The 20,681-nt window shown below is 51.6% G+C and overlaps 1 protein-coding gene across 1 annotated transcript; it reads right to left on the bottom strand.

The window, feature by feature from the left end:
* Nucleotides 1-1,327: 1,327 nt before the first annotated feature.
* LYPD6 (LY6/PLAUR domain containing 6) lies at nt 1,328-20,079 on the bottom strand. Its single transcript, XM_026052180.1, has 5 exons — nt 20,068-20,079; nt 5,555-5,740; nt 4,139-4,237; nt 3,048-3,178; nt 1,328-2,554 (listed from the first exon to the last, which is right to left on the bottom strand). The coding sequence occupies exons 2-5, from the start codon at nt 5,667-5,669 to the stop codon at nt 2,393-2,395; spliced, it is 507 nt and encodes a 168-aa protein (XP_025907965.1). The 5' UTR covers nt 5,670-5,740; nt 20,068-20,079; the 3' UTR covers nt 1,328-2,392.
* Between the last annotated feature and the right edge of the window lie 602 nt (nt 20,080-20,681).

The following is a 20,681-nucleotide window of genomic DNA, read 5'->3' as shown; positions in this document are numbered from 1 at the left end:
CTGCAAGGAGAGCAAAGGCTGATCTGTGGCTCATGGCAAAGAAAACAGCACCAAGCTTCCCGCTGCTGCCCTGCGCCTTGTATTGCACAAAACTGCTTTCTGTAGCACCAAATGCAAAGGCTGGGAAGACTGGCCTGCTGAAAGGCTGTGGTTTTGGTTTTCAGCTGCTTTCCCAAAATGCAGGGTGAGACGGAAGGGGCCGAGGGGAAGGAGTCGCTGGTTCCCGAGCCAGGACGGCAGCGCCTGGGAGGGCAGCTCTGCTGGAGGCAGCTGCAGCCCTGCCGCATTACCCGGCGTGTCACACATCTGAGTACTGAAAACGTTTATTTATACAAACATACAGAATTTACAACAGTGTTAAAAATTAGCCATTTGAGAGAAACGTAACGTTATAGAAAGCCTACAAATAAATAGGGGGCAGCTCGGCCTTTTGTGCTTCGAGCGGAGCGGCAGCGCGGGGGCCGCTCCCAGCACTGGCTCCTGGGGACAGGGAGCCCTTTCGGCAGCCCCATCCGCGTGGCTGCCCCTCCCGAGCTCACCGGTACAGCTGAGAGTTGGTGAGTTATGTTAGAGCCTAAATAGCCCTCTGGCAGCTCCTGCTGGTACGCGGGGAGGCGGAGGGAGAGGTGGGAACGAACAGGGACACACAAACCTGGCGGAGAGGTAATTCCAGGAGGGAATTCCTGCCGCTCGTGTGCTAATTTACTGGCCTTAAGTGCACACAGTAGAGCCCCGAATCTAAACTGTAAATCCCTAAAATCCCACTCGGCTGCAGGGACCAGCCGCAGCGGTCAGGAACGCGGGCAGCTCTGCTGCTCAGTGCCACGTGTGACACGGGCCAGGCCTCGAGCAGGGAGGGCGCAGGCACAGGGATTTACAAAGCGTTGAGATTCCAGCATTTTCTTCCCTTTTCCCCCGTATTTCAGTGTATTGGAACCCTTGCCTTGCAGAGCATAAGCACAGTGTAACTCGATAAAGTGCAAGTTACCTTGGGAAACCACTACTGAAGCCTAGCTCATAAAAGCTCATAAAAGCAATTTACAACAACTGTATTTAAAAAAAATCCCTAACGAAAGAGTTTGGCATAAAACCAGTCCATAGACACCCTAGTTTTATTACTGACTTTACAAAACAAAGCTGATGCTTTTTAAATATTAAAATATTATATATATGTGATAATTTATATATTACAGGCTTATGCACTTGCAAAGTAACCGCTTTGTTTGGCAATATCAAATTAAGAATTTTCTTAAAAAAACACTTTGGATCCTACTCAAGATACAAAAATAAATATTGTAGAAACTACTTCCAAGCAAAATAAGAAATATCAGCTATCAAACTGCATAGATAAGAAGAGCCCCTACTGCGTAACAGGAGCTTGTTCAAGAAGGGAACAGAGGCTGCTCAGTAGCCGCCGCAGCCCCATCCGGGCAGTCACCGCCCTTCATATATTTTAATTTAATCCTTTTCAGTTTAAAATCCTTAATAAATACCCTCACTTTTCCTGCATGCAGGATATCTACTGAAGTCAATGGGAATATGGAATAGATGAACTCAGTGTTAGTTGTTGTTTCCTAGCGTGGAAACAAATCTGCCTTATATTAATCCATTGTAAAAGTCCTGTTGTAGGGACAGCTGAGCTGGGCTAGTCCCTCTCCATCCATTAATTCCCTGGGAAGAGCACGTACAGACCCAGGGCACTGCGCGTGGTTCCATAATTGAAGACATTGGCAGGATTATTCATGCTTAGAATTAAACTTGAAATTTAAATGCTTTGCTAGACAGGGGCCAAAGTGACACCCTGCATGATGGGTGCTACAATGGGGACACCCAAAACTCTGCGACGCCGAGAGCGGAGCCGCTTGAGCTTGTGCTGCTCTTGCAAACATTTTTTTTTTCTCCATTTTTTTTCTTTTTTCTAGAGGGTACAAGGGGAGATTTGGGTGCACATGAAGGTGCAATGTCTATATTATTTACTGCGTGCTCTCAAATCACGTTAAGAACAGAGTTACTGTAACAAATTATTGCAACAAGAAACTGTCACGTGAACAGATGACAATGGTAGTGACAGGGTTAAACTACTTTTAAACAAAACATATTTCATGGAGAAAAGACAGACGTTAAGAAAAGCCTATGCGTTGGTGTAAGCCACAGATTGTGAGAAAATTTTGCATGAGTTGCTATAAAAACAATAAAGAAACTCAGGTTTTATCCCTTCAGCTGCAGCTACATACCAGAGTCGCTAGGTCCTCATTGACAAAAATACAGGAAAATCAGTTTTTTGAAGAGATTTCCAAAATATCAGTCCTGAGAACGTACAAAAAGGTTGGATGTTCATGCAAACATTTTCCTCTAGCCCTGGACTCTGCACACGCGGCAGCGGCGGCCAGTGCTACGACATCAAGGCCAACAAGAGACAGGCTGTGGTCAGCACGGCAGGGCGCGCGAGTCTCCGGGTCTGGTTGATGGGGGACAGCGTGGCGAATACTGCATTTGTTGTGTTTCTTGGCAGGGGCAAATTGCAGATGCTTCCTTCGCAGCAGGAAGTGCAGATCTGAAAGAGAGGAGGTGTCAACCAACCAGGTATTATCTGCGCAAACAGCAATGCTGTTAAATAGAGCTTTGGTGGAGCCGGTGCCATACTACACATCAGCAGTGCCTTTTATTTGTTTTAATCAATTGAGCCAACTGTTTACCAAGAGCATCCGCCTGTAGAGGAGCTGACCTGCGGTGCCCCACACTTTCCTGAAGGGATCTAAGGGATCTATTCCCAATATCCCAGCAGAGCCCACTCAGAGCAACGAGGCTGCTAATGCCCCTAAGCCTAAGATGCCCTAACGTTACTTGGGTGCTTTTGTTTTTGCAGGGCCTTGGTTTGCCTCACAGTTTCATTTCTCACACATGTGGGGGGAACCGCAGCCCCCGCGGCGCCGGTGCACACGGCTCCTGCGCACGAGGAACAGGAAGGACAATTCCAACAACCGCAGTGGCTCCTTGTCAAGTCTGCTGGGCCTTCTACCAAAAACCCAGGTAATTTCTCCTCTAACCTTGTATCCCTCGTGTTTTACGTATGTGCATCCAGGAGACAGACAGTCCTCCAGGGGCACGCAGCGCTTGGTGACGGAAACGCTTTCTCCCGTTATTTTCATGATGTGTTGGCTAAAGCAGTACCTTGTACCTGGGAAGAGGAAAAGACAGCTATTGTTCCCAGCAAGTTCAAAGCTGGTGATATTCTACAAAGAGGAAAGACATTTTTGGCTTTTGAAATGTTAGGGTTTCACGGGACACAAGAATTGTGTGTGTTTGTTACAGCAAATGGGTGTAACCAAACACAGAGCCCTTCGTGGAGCCAGGAAGAGGTTTGGCTTCAAAGCTGATGCAGGTTTGGATGACACTGGTAAATGAACCACGTGCACACGTGTGTACAGTCAAATTATGGAGCAGGGTGCACAGAGCCCTCCCAAACCTTGCAGGCCACTAGTTTTATAGGGATTACCTGCCAAAATGAGAGCTTGCAGCATCCAGTCACACCTGAAGTGTTGGTGCTTCTCACATTTAGGAATTTTTTTTTCCTAGCTTCAAGTACAATCGCTTAGTCCTCAGAACTGCCTAACGTAAAGCAGAAATGCCCTTTCGCTTTATTTTAATGCACTTTGCAGATTACCCTCCCTGTTTGCTCTCTGGCTCTCCTTGAGCTGACCAGTCGGCCTCTCCATCCCTCTTATCAGTTCTGGAATAGCAGTAAAACGCTAGGAAACTGCTGGGACAGCGTGGGGAGGTTTGTGGCATCTTAGGCCCTACTTCCCCAGCTCCCCACTCGTTCAAAACAGTAACTCAGGCTCAGCAGTTGCTCCTTAATTACCACAGTGTAGCTCATTGGGACCAGCAAATTTCCATCCATTCAGAACCGTTTATAAGCAACCACATCATTTCCCTCTCTGTTGAGTAAAATCTTGTGGCACAGGTGCTCCGAATGCTTCCACAAGCTGCACCTTCCATCACAGCAGCTGCAAATCCTCTGATCTGGGCTAGCGGGAGCTGGATGGCGCTTGAGCTGGGTCCAGCCACGGGTAACGGGCCAGGCCTGGGCGCAAGCTCCCCTGCCGCCGGGCGCAGCGCGCAACGTGCAGCTCGTTACCTCGTGGGCAATAGACGTCCGGAGCCCAGCGGTTGCATTCGTAATTATTGGCTGCCCTTTCGCAGGTAAAGCACTTAAATCCACGCGGATAGGGGGTGGCTGGAAGCAAGAAACAGCAGTTGGTTAAAGGACGGCCTCAGTCAGCTTCGCTTCTCGCGGGTACGTGGCAGTATTTTTAGCCCGAACGCTTGGTGCAGACTCTGCTCGGGCTCCAGGGTGGGTCTGGCTGCTGGGGACCCTCCCTGGGGAAAATGGGACGGCCAGGTCAGGTGGAAGCAGCTCCATGGATCTCATGTGGCATCTGGACAGTGACCAAGTGGATTTTGCACGTGCTACAGAGAAGCTTTACCACTAGCATTGGAAACAGCCTGACAACGTGAGTAACATAAGCAGTTAAACTCGAGAAGAGGTCGTAGCATAAACCTGGCCTAGCTCTGGCTGTGCTAAGGGGAAAGACCAGGAAAAAAATGGAGATGAAAAAAATTCAGGCATTCCAGGTACAGACAGCAGAAAGCCAGATTAAAACAAAACATATTTTGTCTTATATATGCACATGTCATGTTACAAGATCAATAAAAACATCTTGGTATTTTATAGGAAGTGAACTAAGATAACTGGCTACTAACAGCACAAAATTTCGTGCTTTAAAGTAGTTTAGTAATCAACTTTGAAACAGCTGCTCAACTTAAGAAAGAAACTTTATACAAACTAACGGTGCAGCCACTCCATAGGGCTCTCTAAGCAAAACTTTGAACCTAGCCCTGTACTATTGTTCCTCTCCATTAACTACATAATCTTAAAGAAAGTGTACTGGGTTGAGCAGCAGATTTAAGATTTTCAGTGAGGCTCTCCCCAGATGGGCTACCCAGGACTAATACTGGGCTTAAACACTAATATCTAGGGAGCAGCTACAATCAGTAGACGAGATCTGATTTAGAAATAGCAAGTTCTGCACTTCCTTTCAATATATATATTTTTTTCCACAGCTCAGGGTTTTACTCATTCAATGCAGGTCTGCCTAACGCCACAGGACAGCGGACTTGACAACTCCATCGATTCAGCCCCCCAGATTACAGCAAGGAGCCGCAAACACTCCTTCTTCTCCCTGCATCAGAGCACGTGTGTATAAAATCATGTACTATGACATATAACACAAACGTTGGCCTCTTGCAGGGAATATCGACTTTGCACCAAACCATGAAGGGTCCCAAGGCCCCTGGGGAAGAGGTGGCGGGCACAGCTTGGCGGGGACTCTCCTCTAGGGCTGGTACCCGAAGCCACGGCCACGCTGGAGCCAACGCAGTGCCGCGGCGCGCGGGCCTTGGTGTCCGCTCCATAAGGGAGGCCGAGCGGCAGGAAGGCTCCAGGCCGCCCCCCAGGTCCCCGCAAGGGAGCGAGCGAGCGGATGAGCCTTACTCGAGGGATGCAGGTAGACAATATCCTGCACGGTGAAGTCTCGGGGCTGGGCGGCCTCCAGGCAGGCGGCGAGAAGCAGCAGGAGCAGCCAGGCCAGCGCGGGCTGGGGGGCCATGGCTGCGCCAGCCCCACGCTCATGCGGCTTCGCTGGGCTCCGCGGAGCTCCGGATCCGGCGGGAAGAGGCCCTGCAATGACACGCGCGGAGGGTGAGCGGAGCGGCACAGCCACGGCAAAGGAGCTTCCACAGCCCCGGGTGGAGGGTTGTCCCCAGCTCGCATGCAGCCTGGCAGCGCGATCCCATGGTTGGCTCTTATCTGAGGGCTGCCCTCTACTAAACACCTCGAAACCCTTAAGAGCGGCGGTACCGGTACCGGCAGCGCGGCCTGGGGCAGGGCCGGGCTGCACAGCTCCCACCACACACACAGGCAGGGGACAAGGCAGTCCCGCCTGGAAGCAGGAAGGAAGGAAAACAAGGAAATAAAACAAACCTCTGCCAGTGCCGTGGAGGGAAAAGGGACCCCTGTGCTTTTCACAAACACATAAAGAGCTGCAGTCTGTGCTCAGAATTTGCTGTGTTCAAAGCAAAGGCTTAAGATGGTCAGAGTTGTAACAGACAATTTGAAAACCGCAGCCTTTTGCCAGAAAAGCTGTCAGCGATGCACTCTCCTCTCCAGCACGGGGTTTTGCTAGAAAGGTGGCTTCCCTTCACAAGCCACATAAGCCCTGGAAGGCTTCCTTAGGGATCGGGAGGCTTTCCTTCCCAACGAGCCCGCCTCAGCGTGAGGTTTTTCAGCGCAAGCAGCCGAGCGTGGCGCAGAAGAGTCTCCCTGGGCGGATGTCGCTGGTGCCAGGGCCGCCGCGGCGCTGGACAGGAGCCGGCATCGCGGGCTGGGGCGAGGGGACGCAGCCACATGCGGGCAGACGGCACAGTCCATTCGGGAAAGGTCCTGGGTGCTCACACAAATCCCGGTTATCTCCGGCTCTCCGGCTCCTCGCGGGCGGAAAGGCCCCGGTGCTGCAGCGGGATTACTGGTGCCTGCCCTCTGCCCTGCCCCGGCGCGATGGAAATTAACCATTAGATTCACAATTGCTCCTTTGTCAGGTCTCATTAGGGCGGCCACATGTCCCCGCATTGTCACCTGCTCGGCAGACAAAGGCAGGTCAGGGTCCTCGGGAAGCGGGACGGAGCTTCTGGAGCCGGGGCGGGCGCGCGGGGCGACTCTCGCAGACAAAGCTCTTGGTGAGGACTGACGGGCTGCTGTGCGGCCCTCGCCCGCGCTCTGGAGGGGTCTCCGCCGCCCTCGGCAGCTTTCTCTTCCGAACCGAAGAGAACCCCCCAGCTGCAAACAGGCCCCGAAGGGATTCTTGGTTTGCGGACGTCTCTGTGGTTCCTCTTCCACATCCCAGTCCCGCCCAGGGCCCTCCCGCTCCATCCTGCGGGAGCCGAAACGTCCCTCTGCTTTTGGGCATGGAGGTGGCCCCTTTCCCATCACGTTCGCACTTCCCGGGACATTGTGTTGCTGCCTGCATCCCAGCTCCAGCGCCCTGCCAGGGCCGTCTCCAGGTGTCCCCGCTCGGGCGCCTCTGCCCTGCGCTTGGGAGACGCCTCACCCTGCAGCGCCCAGCGCCTCAGACACCGCTGCTCAACCACAAAACGGGGCCCGTTTGCACCTTTCTAAGCTCAAACACAGCCCCCCAAACCTGCAGCATGAGCCCGTCCCAGGGCACGCGGGAATCACGGTGAAGGGGTTCCCAGCCCCTGGGAGCCGGCCCGCTCCGTGCACTCCCACTGGGATGCCCTGAGCCGAGCGGCCGCCAGGCTCGAGCCCTCGGCGGTTCGAGCACGAGCAGCGACCCGTGCGAACAGGCTGCTCGCCTCAACGTGCACCACCTAATCTCCCTGCTGCTAGTCGCAAAGCCCCAAGTTCACTGAGCTAAAAGGCCAGGTCTGGGGGACGGGCAACACATCCCCTCTCACGCGGCCCCCCTGCGATACAATTCAATCCTTCACAAGATGCATTTTGAAGATAATTCTTATTATGAGTATTGCACCAAATACTGCTCATGTGCCTGTGCCAAGTATTGCTTCCATTTCCAGTTCGATTTTCCACAAAGTCTCGTGTTTTCCTTAGGACTTGTACAAACACCTGATATGGACCCAGTTGCTTTAGTGGGTTTTATCAAAATCTCCTGACATCACCTCCAGGTGAGAGCCCAGCTTCAGACAAGCTGCTCCATGCAAACCGAGGAGAAATTCCATTCTTTCCAAGTAAACATTTGGATTTACCAGGGCAACTGCAAGGGCTCTGGTTCCAGGAAAACGCAAGACAAGATCCTGAGCCCACGGGATGAACTCAGGTCTGGTAGGAATCCAAGTAACAACAGCAACTGAGGTCTCCTTCTGGGGCTACATTTGGTCAAGGGCTGCAGATGCCGGGGAGACAAGAGAAATCACGACGACGACAGAGCTTACTACACTAATGTCCACCAAGAAACGTGTGTCTACTGGGACATACGAGAGACAGTAAAGCTGCCAAGGCTCTCTCGGGTCTGCAAAACGCAGGTCATCCCGTTATAGAAGAGGAACAAGTGCAAGAGGCATGTGGGTCCGTTCGCAGGGCAGCCCCTCAACTTCACTACAGTCGTTGTATTAAGCCCAGGAAACGGAGTCCATCTAGAGACCAGGCAGATCATCAGCACAAACCCAGGGTTTTTAAAGGATCAGGCACCTGGCGACTCACCTCGAGGGCACTCCTGCAGAAACGCACGCAGTTACCACATCAGGAAAAAAGTCAAAGAAGAAAAATCCAAGAAAAAAGTGCAGTGAGGCACTTAGTAGAATTGTCTGGAAAACAGCAAAGGGGCCCTTTCCACAGGGCCAGGATCACGGCTGCGAGAGGAACAACCCAAAGCAGACGGCCCTGACCCCCGATTACCGACATGATTTCTCCCCAATTAACCAAGCCCGCTCGGGCTGAGCTTAGCGACATCTCAAAATCTGCTTGGCACAAAGGACAGCTGTAAATCCAAGACTATATTTTAAGCTCTTTTCTACTCTCATGCAAGGATTAGTTCAACATATATTTTTAATCAACACCCTAGACAACAAAAACCCTCTTTTGCTGGCAAAACGTGCAGAGACGGCAGGACTGAACAACGTCAGAGACGTTGCTGTTGTGGAGTGGGCTGAAACGCTTGTCCCTAATGTACCAAAATGTGCTTTAATGAAACCATACATCAATCTGCATCACTGTGTCTTCAATCCGCTCATGCCTTCGCCCTCGGAGCGGCAGGGCTGCCGTGACAGGCCGTGCTGGACATCACCCGGCACATTTGACATGCTGGATTAAACAGGAAACAGCCCCATGCCCAGGTCCGACCCAGAGGGAGGCTATGAAAGAGCAGTGCCAAAAACATGGTATGGTAAAAAATGAGATCTCATTGTATTAACTAATACCGAATTTGAGCCTTGCCCCGCAAGCGAGAGCTTTGTTGCTGAATTTAATGTAAACAGGATTAGGCCATGAATAGTCATGGTGGCGGGAGAGGTATTAATGAAGCCGCCGGCTTTGCCCGTCCATGCCGCACAGCCCTGTGCCTTTCCCAAACCACGCACCATCTTTCCACGGAGCTAATGACCGCCGGGAGGTGCGGGCCCGGCTCGGGAGCAGCCTATCCATTAACCTGTGGAGGGCTGTGCTGCTCGGCGGTTCGCGCGGGGTTCACGGCGTTGCTCCCTTCCCGCCGGCCGGTGCCCGTGGCGCGGGCGGCAGACGCGCGGCTCCCGCTGCGTGCGGCACCGCGCCGGCGGCACCGAGCCCGGCCCCGCTCACCAGGCCCGAACCCGCTGCCCATCGGGCTCGTCCACGTCCCGCCGACGAGCCCGAGGCGGCGGCAATCGGCCCCGTGCACGAAAATAAACGGGACCCTTCCCTTGCGCTGCTTCATTATTAGCACTTAGTCTGACTAAGGACTTTAAAACACCTCGTAGGGAGAGGAGGAGGAGATTTCCTCATAGGAAACCTCCCTTTGCAGCAATTCCCATAGTCAAATCTTATTTCATTAGTCTAAATAAAAGGGCAAAATCAGTTCATATTTTCTATCACGTGCTACGGAAATACAAATACTTTTCTCACAGAGCTTTGCACAGGGTTGTCCAAAGGCTGTCTCCCAGGTTTTAATGGGCATTTAGTTTGGTTTGAACTTCTGAAAAGCTCCACACTGTTGAGTGAAAGACACCCAAATTAGAACTGACCAAGTAGGGCACGGCCAGTTGCCCCATGCAGTAAACAAACTTGACTGTTCAGCATCACTAATTCACTTACATTTTCAATAGCTTTTCTGGAAAAACAAAACCCAACACAACCCAAAACAAACAACCCGCCCCTGCCTCTACAGAGCTGCCGGGGTTATTCGAACTCAATGACCGATTAATTATCTGGCACCCTCTCGGAAAAGCAATTTAATCCCTTCATTTTATTTAATTTGCTGCCGGAAAGGGGCAACTGAAAGAAAACGATCGTGTCTGGCGCGATGGGAAGCCCGAAAGGCCGTTGGCAGCTTAGCCCGCGCCCCAACACCGGGGTGTTTGAGGGGACGTCCCCAAGCCGAGAGCCCCGAGACCCCCCGGACACCCCCGGAGCCGGCGCAGGGGCCAAATCGCTCACCCGGAGCCCAAGGGCCTTGGTGGGAGCTGCTGCTCACGGGCAGCCCAGCAAGGCCGGGCCCGGCGCGCAGACGGCGGCGGATCAGCGCCCTTAGCAGAGTAATCGCCTATTTAACACGTTCTGCACAATCCGTTTAGCCTTGGTGGGCACCACTCGTAAAAGCAGCTGAAGAGTCAAATTAACCCTAGCTATAATTCACCTTCCTGAAGCTACACCGGTCTGAATCGCTTGGTTGTTTGGAGTTGGGTTTGGTGGCCAGAAAACTCCATTCTGCTTTGCACCACTTTCCTTCTACATTTGAGTCTGAATTTTTAAGACAACTTTCGTATCCTCGCTGTATTTCACTTATAGCTAATCGCTATCAATCATTATTTTACCGTGATGTACCAATTGTAGCAACCATAGAGGCATAACGTGATGTTTTCATCAGAAATATTTTGGTAGGGCAAAAACATTGCCACGCTAATTAATTAGCAGCAAACATGCCATAAATTTAATGCATGTATATTATCATTTGCTCTTTTTTCTTTTTACTAATAATAAATGAAGGCACTGCACAGAGGCCACACTGCTGCCCAAGACCCCTGTAAACACGAAGCAGGTTCCCATCCTCCTGGATTTGCTGGAAAAGCAGATCTAGTCACTTGGAAAGCTTTCCTTCTTCTGCCATTACTTACATCTGTTACCTTAATGTGCCAAGGGGGCCGGAGTGGGCAGGACGGTGCTCAGAAAGGAGCACGACTTAGGCTGAATCACGACACCTTGCTTGGCAGCCTCACTGAACACGCCGGGAAGCTCCAGAAGAGAAACCAGCCTGCAGTATCGGGCTTACATTTCAGGAAATATTTCCTCCTTTCATCGCAGGACACCTCCGCAAAGGAGGAATTGAATCGTTTCCCCCCCGGCCGTGCACCGGGCTTGGAAGCCCAGCTCCCCATTGTGGAATTGTGGAAGCCCGGCTCCACAGTTATGGCGTGTCATCTGCAATGCCATCTCCCATCTGCCAAGGGAGAGATGGTATCTTCAACAAAGCGAGAGGAATTTACCCCAGAGTTGTGCTCAAACTCACATGCCTTAAACACTCACCTGAAAAACATGCTAAAAGCAGGAGTGTTTTGCAGGATGTGCCCTGACCCAGCGGGTGCGACACGACAGGCCCAGCCTCCAGCACTGCTGTATTTTTGTAAATCACAATCAACACAGGAAAATATTTAAAGATTCCATTTTCATTAAAATATTTGAATTGAGTTTTTGTGCAGTTTTGTTCTCCGGCTTATGCAGAAGAACGCCCACTTTCACACAGGCCTTATCGGTTGCCCCTGGGGTTTCCGACTCGTCTGAAAGGCCCCAACCTCCAGGCAGCAGGACCTCACTCACCTCTTGCCTTTCTCCAGGATCCTCCACACACACTCTTACAATGGGGCAATTTCATGATGAAGCAGCAATTATCCCCAAAAAGTGTCAAAAATCATCACCCCTTCCTGGAACTGTAGTTGGAAAATGAAGTTGGAAACCTTCTAACCTTCCTACCCAGAAATTATACCGAGACCAACTGTGAACACTGATGTTCCTGAGCGCTGAGGACCTCAATGCTGGTGGCAGGAGGAAGGATCAGGTCACGCAGAGCTGGTGACCCAGCCCCTGTTCTTGCTTCCTTGGGGCCACCACAGCCTGAGTGGGGCCCTCAGCCCACGGGGGCAGCACGAGGGCTGGCAGCACCACCAGCACAGCAAAGGGGCCCACATGATGTTTTAGGGGAAGAAAAAAAAAAGAAAAAAAAAAAAAAAGAAAAATTAACTCAGAAAAAGAGCATACGTCAAGCTTTAGGAAGACCTGGTTACTTGCAAACCGTCATGGATCATTAAAAATCAGAAGAAGAAGACACTTAAGTTGACCTGGAAAAAAGCACTGAAGATCAACAGAGAAGTTAATTGGTGAATGGACTGAAAATTCGAAAATCTTAATGGTCTGGAAGGATACTTCAGAATATGCTTAATGAGAGGAATTTCGAATCGATTTCCACAGCACTATCCTCATTAATTCTCTTTTATATTTAATTGTGACCTCCCGAACACTTCCAGCACTTCCAGAGCGTGGTGGCTCCTCCAAGGATATTTTACATAAAACAGACTATGCTACAATATCTACCCTCATCCCCACCATACTCGCCCACAGCTACACATTCCTGCACTGTAAATGATTAATTGCCGGGTTTAATTTCCTTACCAGTGATACCACAATTCACTGACTATAAGAACATCTAAGCATTTAACTCCACGTTGGGATCTATCTGCAGGAAAATGCTGGAAGGAATTTCTGTGCTCTTTTTCGTTTGGGGAAACATGCGTTAACTGTGAATATCTTGAACATCCAGCCCAAGAAAGACATTAAAGCAAGATCTGTAGAGCCCTGCAGTGGGAACACACCACGGAGCAAACCAACACTATAAAGAAATTAGAGCCCCTGATAAAACTCCATTTACCCAGAGGAGTAGTCCCAGTTTCAGCAGCACGTCAAGGGCCCAAGCACAGGGGACCATTCTGCAAGCTCTGGACCCAGACGGCGATGCCAGCAGCTTTGATGATAGCTCAAATAAATAGCCAAAGAAAAGGCAATAAAGTTGGAGGAAGATCAAGAGCCGCCACCAGGAGCGGCCTCTCCAGCATTTCTATCCCAAAGGAAACGGGGGCGGCAGAGCTACCTAAGTGGTGCTTCAATCAGGAAGCCCCAGGGCTCCTGGAGAACCCCTGTATCTCGGAGAAGAGATTTCTTTGGAAAGCAAGGACACCACTAAGGCTCAAATCAAGATTTAAGCAGCATTTTCCCATCAGGCTGCCCAGGGCTTAAAGCACAAGAGTGGGAAATGGGCAACCTGGCTAATGATCCTTCCATGAACAGGAGAGACCCGAAACTCGTGGCTCATTCCAAGTCATCCCAAGCATTTGGTCTGTTCAAGGCCACGGTCCCCAGGGTTTCAGGGTGCCCTTCCAGGAGCTGCCTTTGGGCTGTGCACAGAGGAGCCCCCGGACGTAGGGGTAGGGGCAACAGGCACACGGGCTCCACGGCACAACTGCCCTTTCGTTTAAAGTTGAAGTGGAAACGTGCAATCTCAGGGACTGAAACTCTTGGATAAATGTTTAGACCCAGGTCGCACTCAGCTCGGCTTTGCCTCCCTGGCCCGGAGCCTGCTCACACTGAAGCACTTGCCTCACTCGAGCGGGTCAGGAGACACCGGCTGCCACCAGCAGCAGAAAGAAGCCCTGACCCATCTTCTGTTACGACAGGATTAAACAGACACCCCAGTTTTGGGTGCATTGGTGGGAGTTTGTTTTCTGTGAAGCCGGGACGTCACGGAACGGGGGCTGCTCTGGGCCAGCCCCAATGCCACGGGCACAAAGCGGCGATTCTGCAGTGCTGATGGAAACAGACATGTCCCGTTGGAGACACAGGCACATCTTATCATAGTAGCAGCTCCCCATGCGCAGAGCACAGACCCAGCGTGGCCTATGACACAACTCGGCTCTATTTAAGCCAGCACGGACAGACCCTGACAGACTATGGAAACACATAGGCTTACATGTCCCGGAGGTACAAGGGGCCTGCTCACTGGAGACTACAGCACGTACCAAAATGATCAACTATTTTTAATGGAGCTATTGTGAGACATTCCAAGCTGAAACAGACTTGCAGGTATCTAGGACTCAAAAAGAACAAGCAAAAGTCAAGTAAACAAGTAAACAACAAGTAAAGTCTTACTTGAGTTGCTTGGGAATAATGTGAAGAACCCAACAAAAGAATGCGCTCAGACGGCTCTTGCTAAGACTGTTAACTGGGGGCCAGCCCTGCCAGATGCTGCTCCTGAAGGCACATGCAATCATTTCAAGGCAAATCACCTTGAAAGTAATCCCCTCTCAAGAAAGCTTATGATATCCATCAAATCTGGGCCATCTTCAGAGCCCAGGCCAAGACTGTAAGGGTGCCAGAAGCGCGACTGGGCTTACAGGGCACGGGCTGGGGCCGGGCGGCATTCCCACCCGGACTTGCATGGGACAAGCGCAGGCACTGGGAAGCGCGGCGGCCACAGGGTATCACGGCCCAGAGAGGACAAGCACCCAAGGGCTCTCGTTGTCTCCTTGCTGTAAGGTTTGATACCTCTTCAAATAACGGGTCCTCTGAAGGGTTTCAGATACAAGTCTGCTAAATACACAAGGCTTGGAAAAGTCTTGGACTGGAATTATCATGGCAATAAAAGCATGTTCATAAATTGAAATTGGTTATAACGTTGATTCTGCTTTGGGGAATCATTTTTGTTCATTAGTGTCATAGACAGAGCCTTCCATTTGGGCTTATTTGCTCGCTAGTCAAGAACCTTCGAGGTGTAAGAAGACAGTGACAGACCTAGAGCCCTCCCCAGCTTGCCTGGCCAGCCATTGGGTGCATGAAGGCCAAAGCACCATAACCTGGACTAATCACCTTGAGCTCATTAATTTACAGAGCTTTGGCCCAACTTTAGCGGCTGGCAGACGATCAAGCTCTTAGATGATGCAATCCAAACTAATCCACTAAGAGGCATTTGGAAGCCAGCGAGGAAATAAGCATTTTTATGTTACTAGAAATGACAAAAACTTTTAACACCCGCAGGCTCCTCCAGGTGAGGGAACCAGAGTGTCCTTTAACTGGCCTCTCCTTCGAGCACCTGGCTCCACGCGTGAGGGTTTCCCACCCGGAGCCCCGTGCACCGAGCGCCCGGCTGCCTCCTGCCCTCTCCAGCATCTCCAGTAGGTGAACGCAAGTCAACGTCCAGCCCGTAACTACGGCCCCTGGCCCCGCTGCCACGTCTGCTCTGCGGCTTCCAGCCGAGCCTGGGCACAGTGACCCACGCTGGAGCTCACCTGGGTCATCTTACAAATTTTACTTCATCATTTCCACAAAGCCAGATGCTTGTTGCCCTGGCAAGTCCGAATGTTAAACTAAACACAGGATCATTCCCAACTATTTTACAACCGATAGTTTTTCCTTTCATTAAGCAGGATATGAGGTCCCTGGGCCAACAGTGTTGGCAGCTGTGGCTGCTGAGATTTGTGCAGCAAAGCAGCTCTCCAGAGAAACACAAAACAGCAAGGAAAACATCTTGCAACATTGTCACTTGGATTTGAGAGCCTGGACAAACGTATGCTGGAGTAGAAGGTGTCTGAAACCTCTTTGTATATAGGTAAGAGTTGGGCGATTAAAGTAAGTAGTTTAAAACACAAAACTCCACATGTACTTTATGTTAACGTACTGTATGAGCTAGAATCTTACAGCATAATAGCAGAGAAATTTTCATAACAGGTTGCTCAATGCTGACAAAACAAATTCTAAGTCTTTCAATTCTTAGATCAAGAAAAAAAAAATATATATATATATACACACTCACTATCATTCCACAGAATGATAGGTGTAACAGTTAGTTACATGGTGAACATAGTTCACTAGATAGCAGTACATAGTTACATAGATAGTGAATTGCGGTTGTAATTCACAAATGCCCTTCCTTGCTCGGAAGCTGATGCAGGGTCCAGGTCCAACATCCTGCAGCGCCGCTCGGCACCGCCGCTGCACCCACCACCTTGCTCACCCAGAGCCCCGCTGGGCTGGAAGCTCCTTAGGAGAAGGACCCATCTAAAGTGCTATCAGCTCCTAATAGCTGCAGACCGGCAGCTGCTTCCTCGCCGTTTGACCCCAAATGTTTGTCTGGGGAGACGGCTCTAAAACCCACGCACGTTCCCACAAGAAGCGGGTAAATCACTCTGAATCCTCCCTGTAGGTTTTCATAGCATGTTTTTGATTTGCCCCATGCTGGTTCTCCTCTACACTGTTAAACTAACGTAACAACCCTGTGAAAAGAAACTTCTTTGACTGAATATTTAAGGCCAGAAAAGTGTGAGAATGCTTTGGACGCCTTCACAAAACTGAGCAACCTCATAGATAAAGCAAAACCAAACCACCTGAGATATCCTAAACTCTACTAAGTATTTATATATTCACCATACTGTGTAAAGAGCATTAGGCAAACTGGACATGAAAATCCTCTAGTAGCCCTTTCAAAACCATGAGCGTCTCGCTTGCTTATGAGAAACCAGTTGATTTTGTTTACGTGTATTTAACCGAAGTGCATAAATCCTCTGCAATAGCACTCATGCAATTACCATCTCAAATGGTACCTATGCAGGAACCCAATTTAAACCAACTGCATTTGCACATCAAACCATCCAGCTGATGATCTAGTCCAAATATACTTTGCTGATGTGTCAGAGCAAACGGACTCTGGTGCAGCTCGGGAAGCCCTCGCAAACACAGGCCGGTGCCAGGTTTAACTGTGGTGTCCCCCGGGACTCCCCGGCCCCGGCGAGTCGCGATGGGCACCGCTCTGCTCCCCGCGTCCAAGGGGAGAACATGGTCGGGGGGAAAGGCTGGAGTGGCCTGGGGTGCCGCAAGCACCTGCTGCCCCTTGGCACTGCGGAATCAAACCACTGCTTGTTTAATTTCGGGTTACGTACGGCCTCAGTAACAGATGCACAGACTTAAGACAAGGTATCTGAAGACTTCTAACATTTTAGAAAGTGCTTTCATCATTTTTAGAGAGCAGAGTGTGGTTTCTGCTCGCATCTGTGCTTCTTTGGGAACCTGGCTTTCGACATACCCTTACTTTTCAGGAATATCAAAGAGGCACACAATTATCCAAACTGGCTTAAAAAAGAAAACACTGATGTCATTATTCCACAAACAAAACATCTGCAAAGTAACCTAGCTGAGTCTCCTTTGTTTAATTCAAACACCCACACTTAACATGTTCTAAATTAGCCAAGACCAAGCAATTGGAGCCCTCAGAACCTCGGAATATAAAATTCCAAAAAAATACATTTCCATGACCTCCAGAATCATTTTCCTCACTGCACAGAAAGCTAATTCCCAATATTCCCGCGATTTTTTGACGCTGCCTACAAATTCCCCTCCTTTCACAGGGCCCCTGTCTCAGCAGAGCCCGCGGATACAAGCCCGGGTAATTCACAGCCCTGCTGAGGGGCAGCTCTGCAGCAGCTCTGTGCTCCACGGCAGGGCACGAGGGCACAGGGCGCCCCGCGCGAGTCCCAGTTCGCCTGTGCACCAGCCAGCGAGATGGAAGAGGTGCCTTCAAAGGCACTAGGTGACTGACACAGCGTAATTGCACACAGCGACCGATGACAGAAACCTGTGTAATTCCATTAAAGATAAGCAATCGTGTAGGAAAAAAACCCTAAAAGGTCAAATAAAATCCCTAGATTTCAAATATAGCAGACAGGATTTCATGCACTAGACAAACACAGGCAAGGAAAGAGGAGACAACAAAACATTTACTTATATCTTCCCCGTTCGTCCCATCCCTTCCAATGCTATTTTATCTCAGCTCTCACCTCAGCTACAAGCAGCAGCCGCCCCTGCAACAGCTTTCTTGCAAACCAGGAGCCGGGCGGGTGTTTCGGACGCTCGCTCTCAGCGATCCCGATTTACTCGCGAGCTCTGCAGCCTTCCAGGAGGGATCCTGCAGCCTGCGGGGCGCCTGCGGGAGCTGCGCGAGGGGAGCGGGGCCCGCAGGCAGCGCTTGGCATCGCGGCGCCACCATCAAGGGCAACATTGTGGATTCAGGGCGAACGCCGGCGGCGCACGTAGGCACCGGGGCCCAACAGCAGCCCCTTCAGCTCTGCCCTTGGGGCACGTGCCAAGGGGAAACAAAAACCCATTTGGAAACGCACCACGTTTGCTTTGCTTTGCAAAGGAGGAGAATGTTTAGGGGTTGCAAGTGCTACTCTGTGATGAAACAGGCCTCCCAGCCGCACGCACCTCTGCTAGGTTGTATATTGCCTCTTTGCCAGCAATATGAAATCAGTAATAGGGACAAGTGCAAGGTAGGCAGAGCAAAACAAGAAGTGGCACTTACCAAAAACCGGGTTTATTGCTGGGAACATGTGGTGACCGAGGGATCAGAATTACGCTCGCCTGCGAGTAGGTCACCCACAATCCACACAAGGTCTATGGCAACTATTCCAACGCTCGGCGAAAAGGGAAACATGAAGAATGGCCAGTTTGATAGGCAGCACTGAGCTCTGCAGCAGCCAGTCCTGCTGTTCACACTAACCTGCCCTTCCAAAGACTCGTGGAATCCAAAGGAAAAAAAAGAGACACAACCACGGCCTACATTTGTACTAATATCAGTGGTTATAGCAAGCACTGTCCAAGGTAAGCACCTATCCAGAGGATGGAGGCAGCGTTTGTGCTCTTACCTCTCACCTGGCTCCGTTCTCCAGCAGGGAAGGTCTCCTGCAGAAGGCAGATGCCCGTCAGCAATTCCGTAAAATGCATCACATTTTGCCCAGGGACCTGCCAGCCCCTCCTGGCCTGAAAGCGAGTTTGTTTTAAGGGGAAACAAGGCTCTTTTGAGCTAAATACACCCTGCTGATGGCTCCGCGCTGCGGGAGCCCCCGTTCCCGAGCCCTGCTCCAGCATCACCCGCTGCAGCCGAGCTGCTCCGCTCGCCGGCACACGGATGTGCCGAGCCCACGGCGGCGGGGCGGGAAGGGGCACCGGCTACGCGGGGCTGGCTCCTACCGCTGCAGGGCAGAGGCTCTGGGAGGCACCGCAACCGCTGCAACGTTCCCAACAGTCCCTTACGGACATCGAGCCCCTTTGGAGCTGCTTTAAACCCGGGAATTCAGGTTCATCTGCAAACCCCAGTCCCACTCAAAAACAGGAAGACCTTCTCTTTTAGACTAAATTAACTTATACTTGGCCTTTTCTGCCCGAGAATAAGAGGAAATCAGATTCAAGATGTGGCGCGGATGACATGTAATTAAACAGACGGATCACTGACACATAAATAAAGCTTCACATTTGCAGCAGACACACCTTCTACTTCAATAAGCCAGAGGTGACTTTTCAAATACTTTGATGCAAGTGCTGCCCCAAAAGCCCAGGGGACCCCGAGGGGTCACATTCCTTCCCCATGGGCGCTTCCCGAGCCCGATGGGAGCCAGCAGGGCCAGGCCAAGGGACAAGCCCGAGCACAAGGGCGTCCGCGGCGGCTGCGTAACCAACCAGCTGAGGGGCTGGAATCGTTCTAGGAGAGCAGTGCTAATGAGCTCGGGCTCGTTATTACTGCTGTCATCGCCCACGGGAATCAGGCCTCCCCACCGCTTTGCTCGGGAGCCACGGGAAGGGACGAGCCCCGGCCGGCGCCTCAGCCGCCCCGCGCACCTGGGGCTGCAGGAGCCCTAACGCCGCGACCCGCTGGGCACAGTCCCGTGATCGTTCCAGCTTTTCCCACCTGTCAATAGCCATTCCTAAGAAAACGCTTGCTGGATACAAGAGAAATCTCAGGAGCGCAGCAACGAGCCCTACAGCCTGCCTGGTATAGCGGTGCAGCATACAAGTTGTACAGTAGTAAATGCTGCAGCATTCAGTGCTTTCTGCCTCAGCACTCACAGCACATAATTATCATTAAAAAACTGTTAGTATTTCCCTGGAGGAAGGCATATTGGAGCAGAAAAGGGAACATGATGTGGTCGTAATTGAGAAGGAAAACATTTCTCCAAGAAATTATTTTTTCTAGGCAGCGATGCCTTTTTAAGCAGAAGAGCGCAGCTCTCAGAAGCAGCTCAGCTCTCTCGCAGACGGTCACTATAACGACCCCGCTTGCTTTTACTTTGAAAGCAGTTTGTGGAAAGCTGCAGGGATGCCCCCGCGAGCAGAGCCGCCGAGAGCTGCGCCGCTGGGCAGCGTGACGCCCGCGGGCCGGGGGTCCCTGCCCGTCCCCCTCCCTGCGCGCCTACCTCGGGAGCGGGACTCGGCCTCCTCCTCCTCCTCCTCCTCCTCCTCGGCGGAGCAGAGCAGAGCGGGTCCCGCCGGCTCCAGGGCCGCCCTGCGCCGCGGCGCGAAGCGGAGCCCCTGCTCGCTCAGGGGACGCTTTAACGGCGCTCAGCTCCACATCGGGCTCTTCCGTCGCTCCTTACGAGCAGATGCCTATTTCAAGCAAATGTCTATCTCCTGATAACTATACACATCAAGCAATGATTCTTTTAGCCAGCTCTTCCTCGCTTCTTGCAGAGGAGCTCTGGGATCGGAGCGGAGCAGAGGAGGCAGCAGCGGGCGGCGCGGGCCGGGCTCCGCCGGCAGCGCTCCGGCCGTCCCAGCGCGCGGCCGCCCGGTTCCCCCGGAGCCGTTTCCGAGCCCGGGCCGCGGTTCTGCTCCTCGCGGCTCCTGCGGGACCGGGGCAGACACGCGGCTGCCGGCTCTGGCAGGGAGCGTCTCCCTGGAGGGGAGCCGCGCAGTCCAGCCCAGCTCTCCCTCGCCGAGCGCTCTACCCCAGCAAGATCCAGATAGGAGCCTCTAGGTTTTCATCTCTTGCCAACTGCAAGCGGGTTTGGTTATCGTTAGGAGAATGTAA

The sequence above is a fragment of the Nothoprocta perdicaria genome, unplaced genomic scaffold, assembly GCF_003342845.1.
Source record: "Nothoprocta perdicaria isolate Ctin4 unplaced genomic scaffold, notPer1 scaffold_84, whole genome shotgun sequence".
Lineage (NCBI taxonomy): Eukaryota > Metazoa > Chordata > Aves > Tinamiformes > Tinamidae > Nothoprocta > Nothoprocta perdicaria.
The sequence above is the reverse complement of the archived record's forward strand: the minus strand, read 5'-3'. Positions and strand labels throughout refer to the sequence as shown.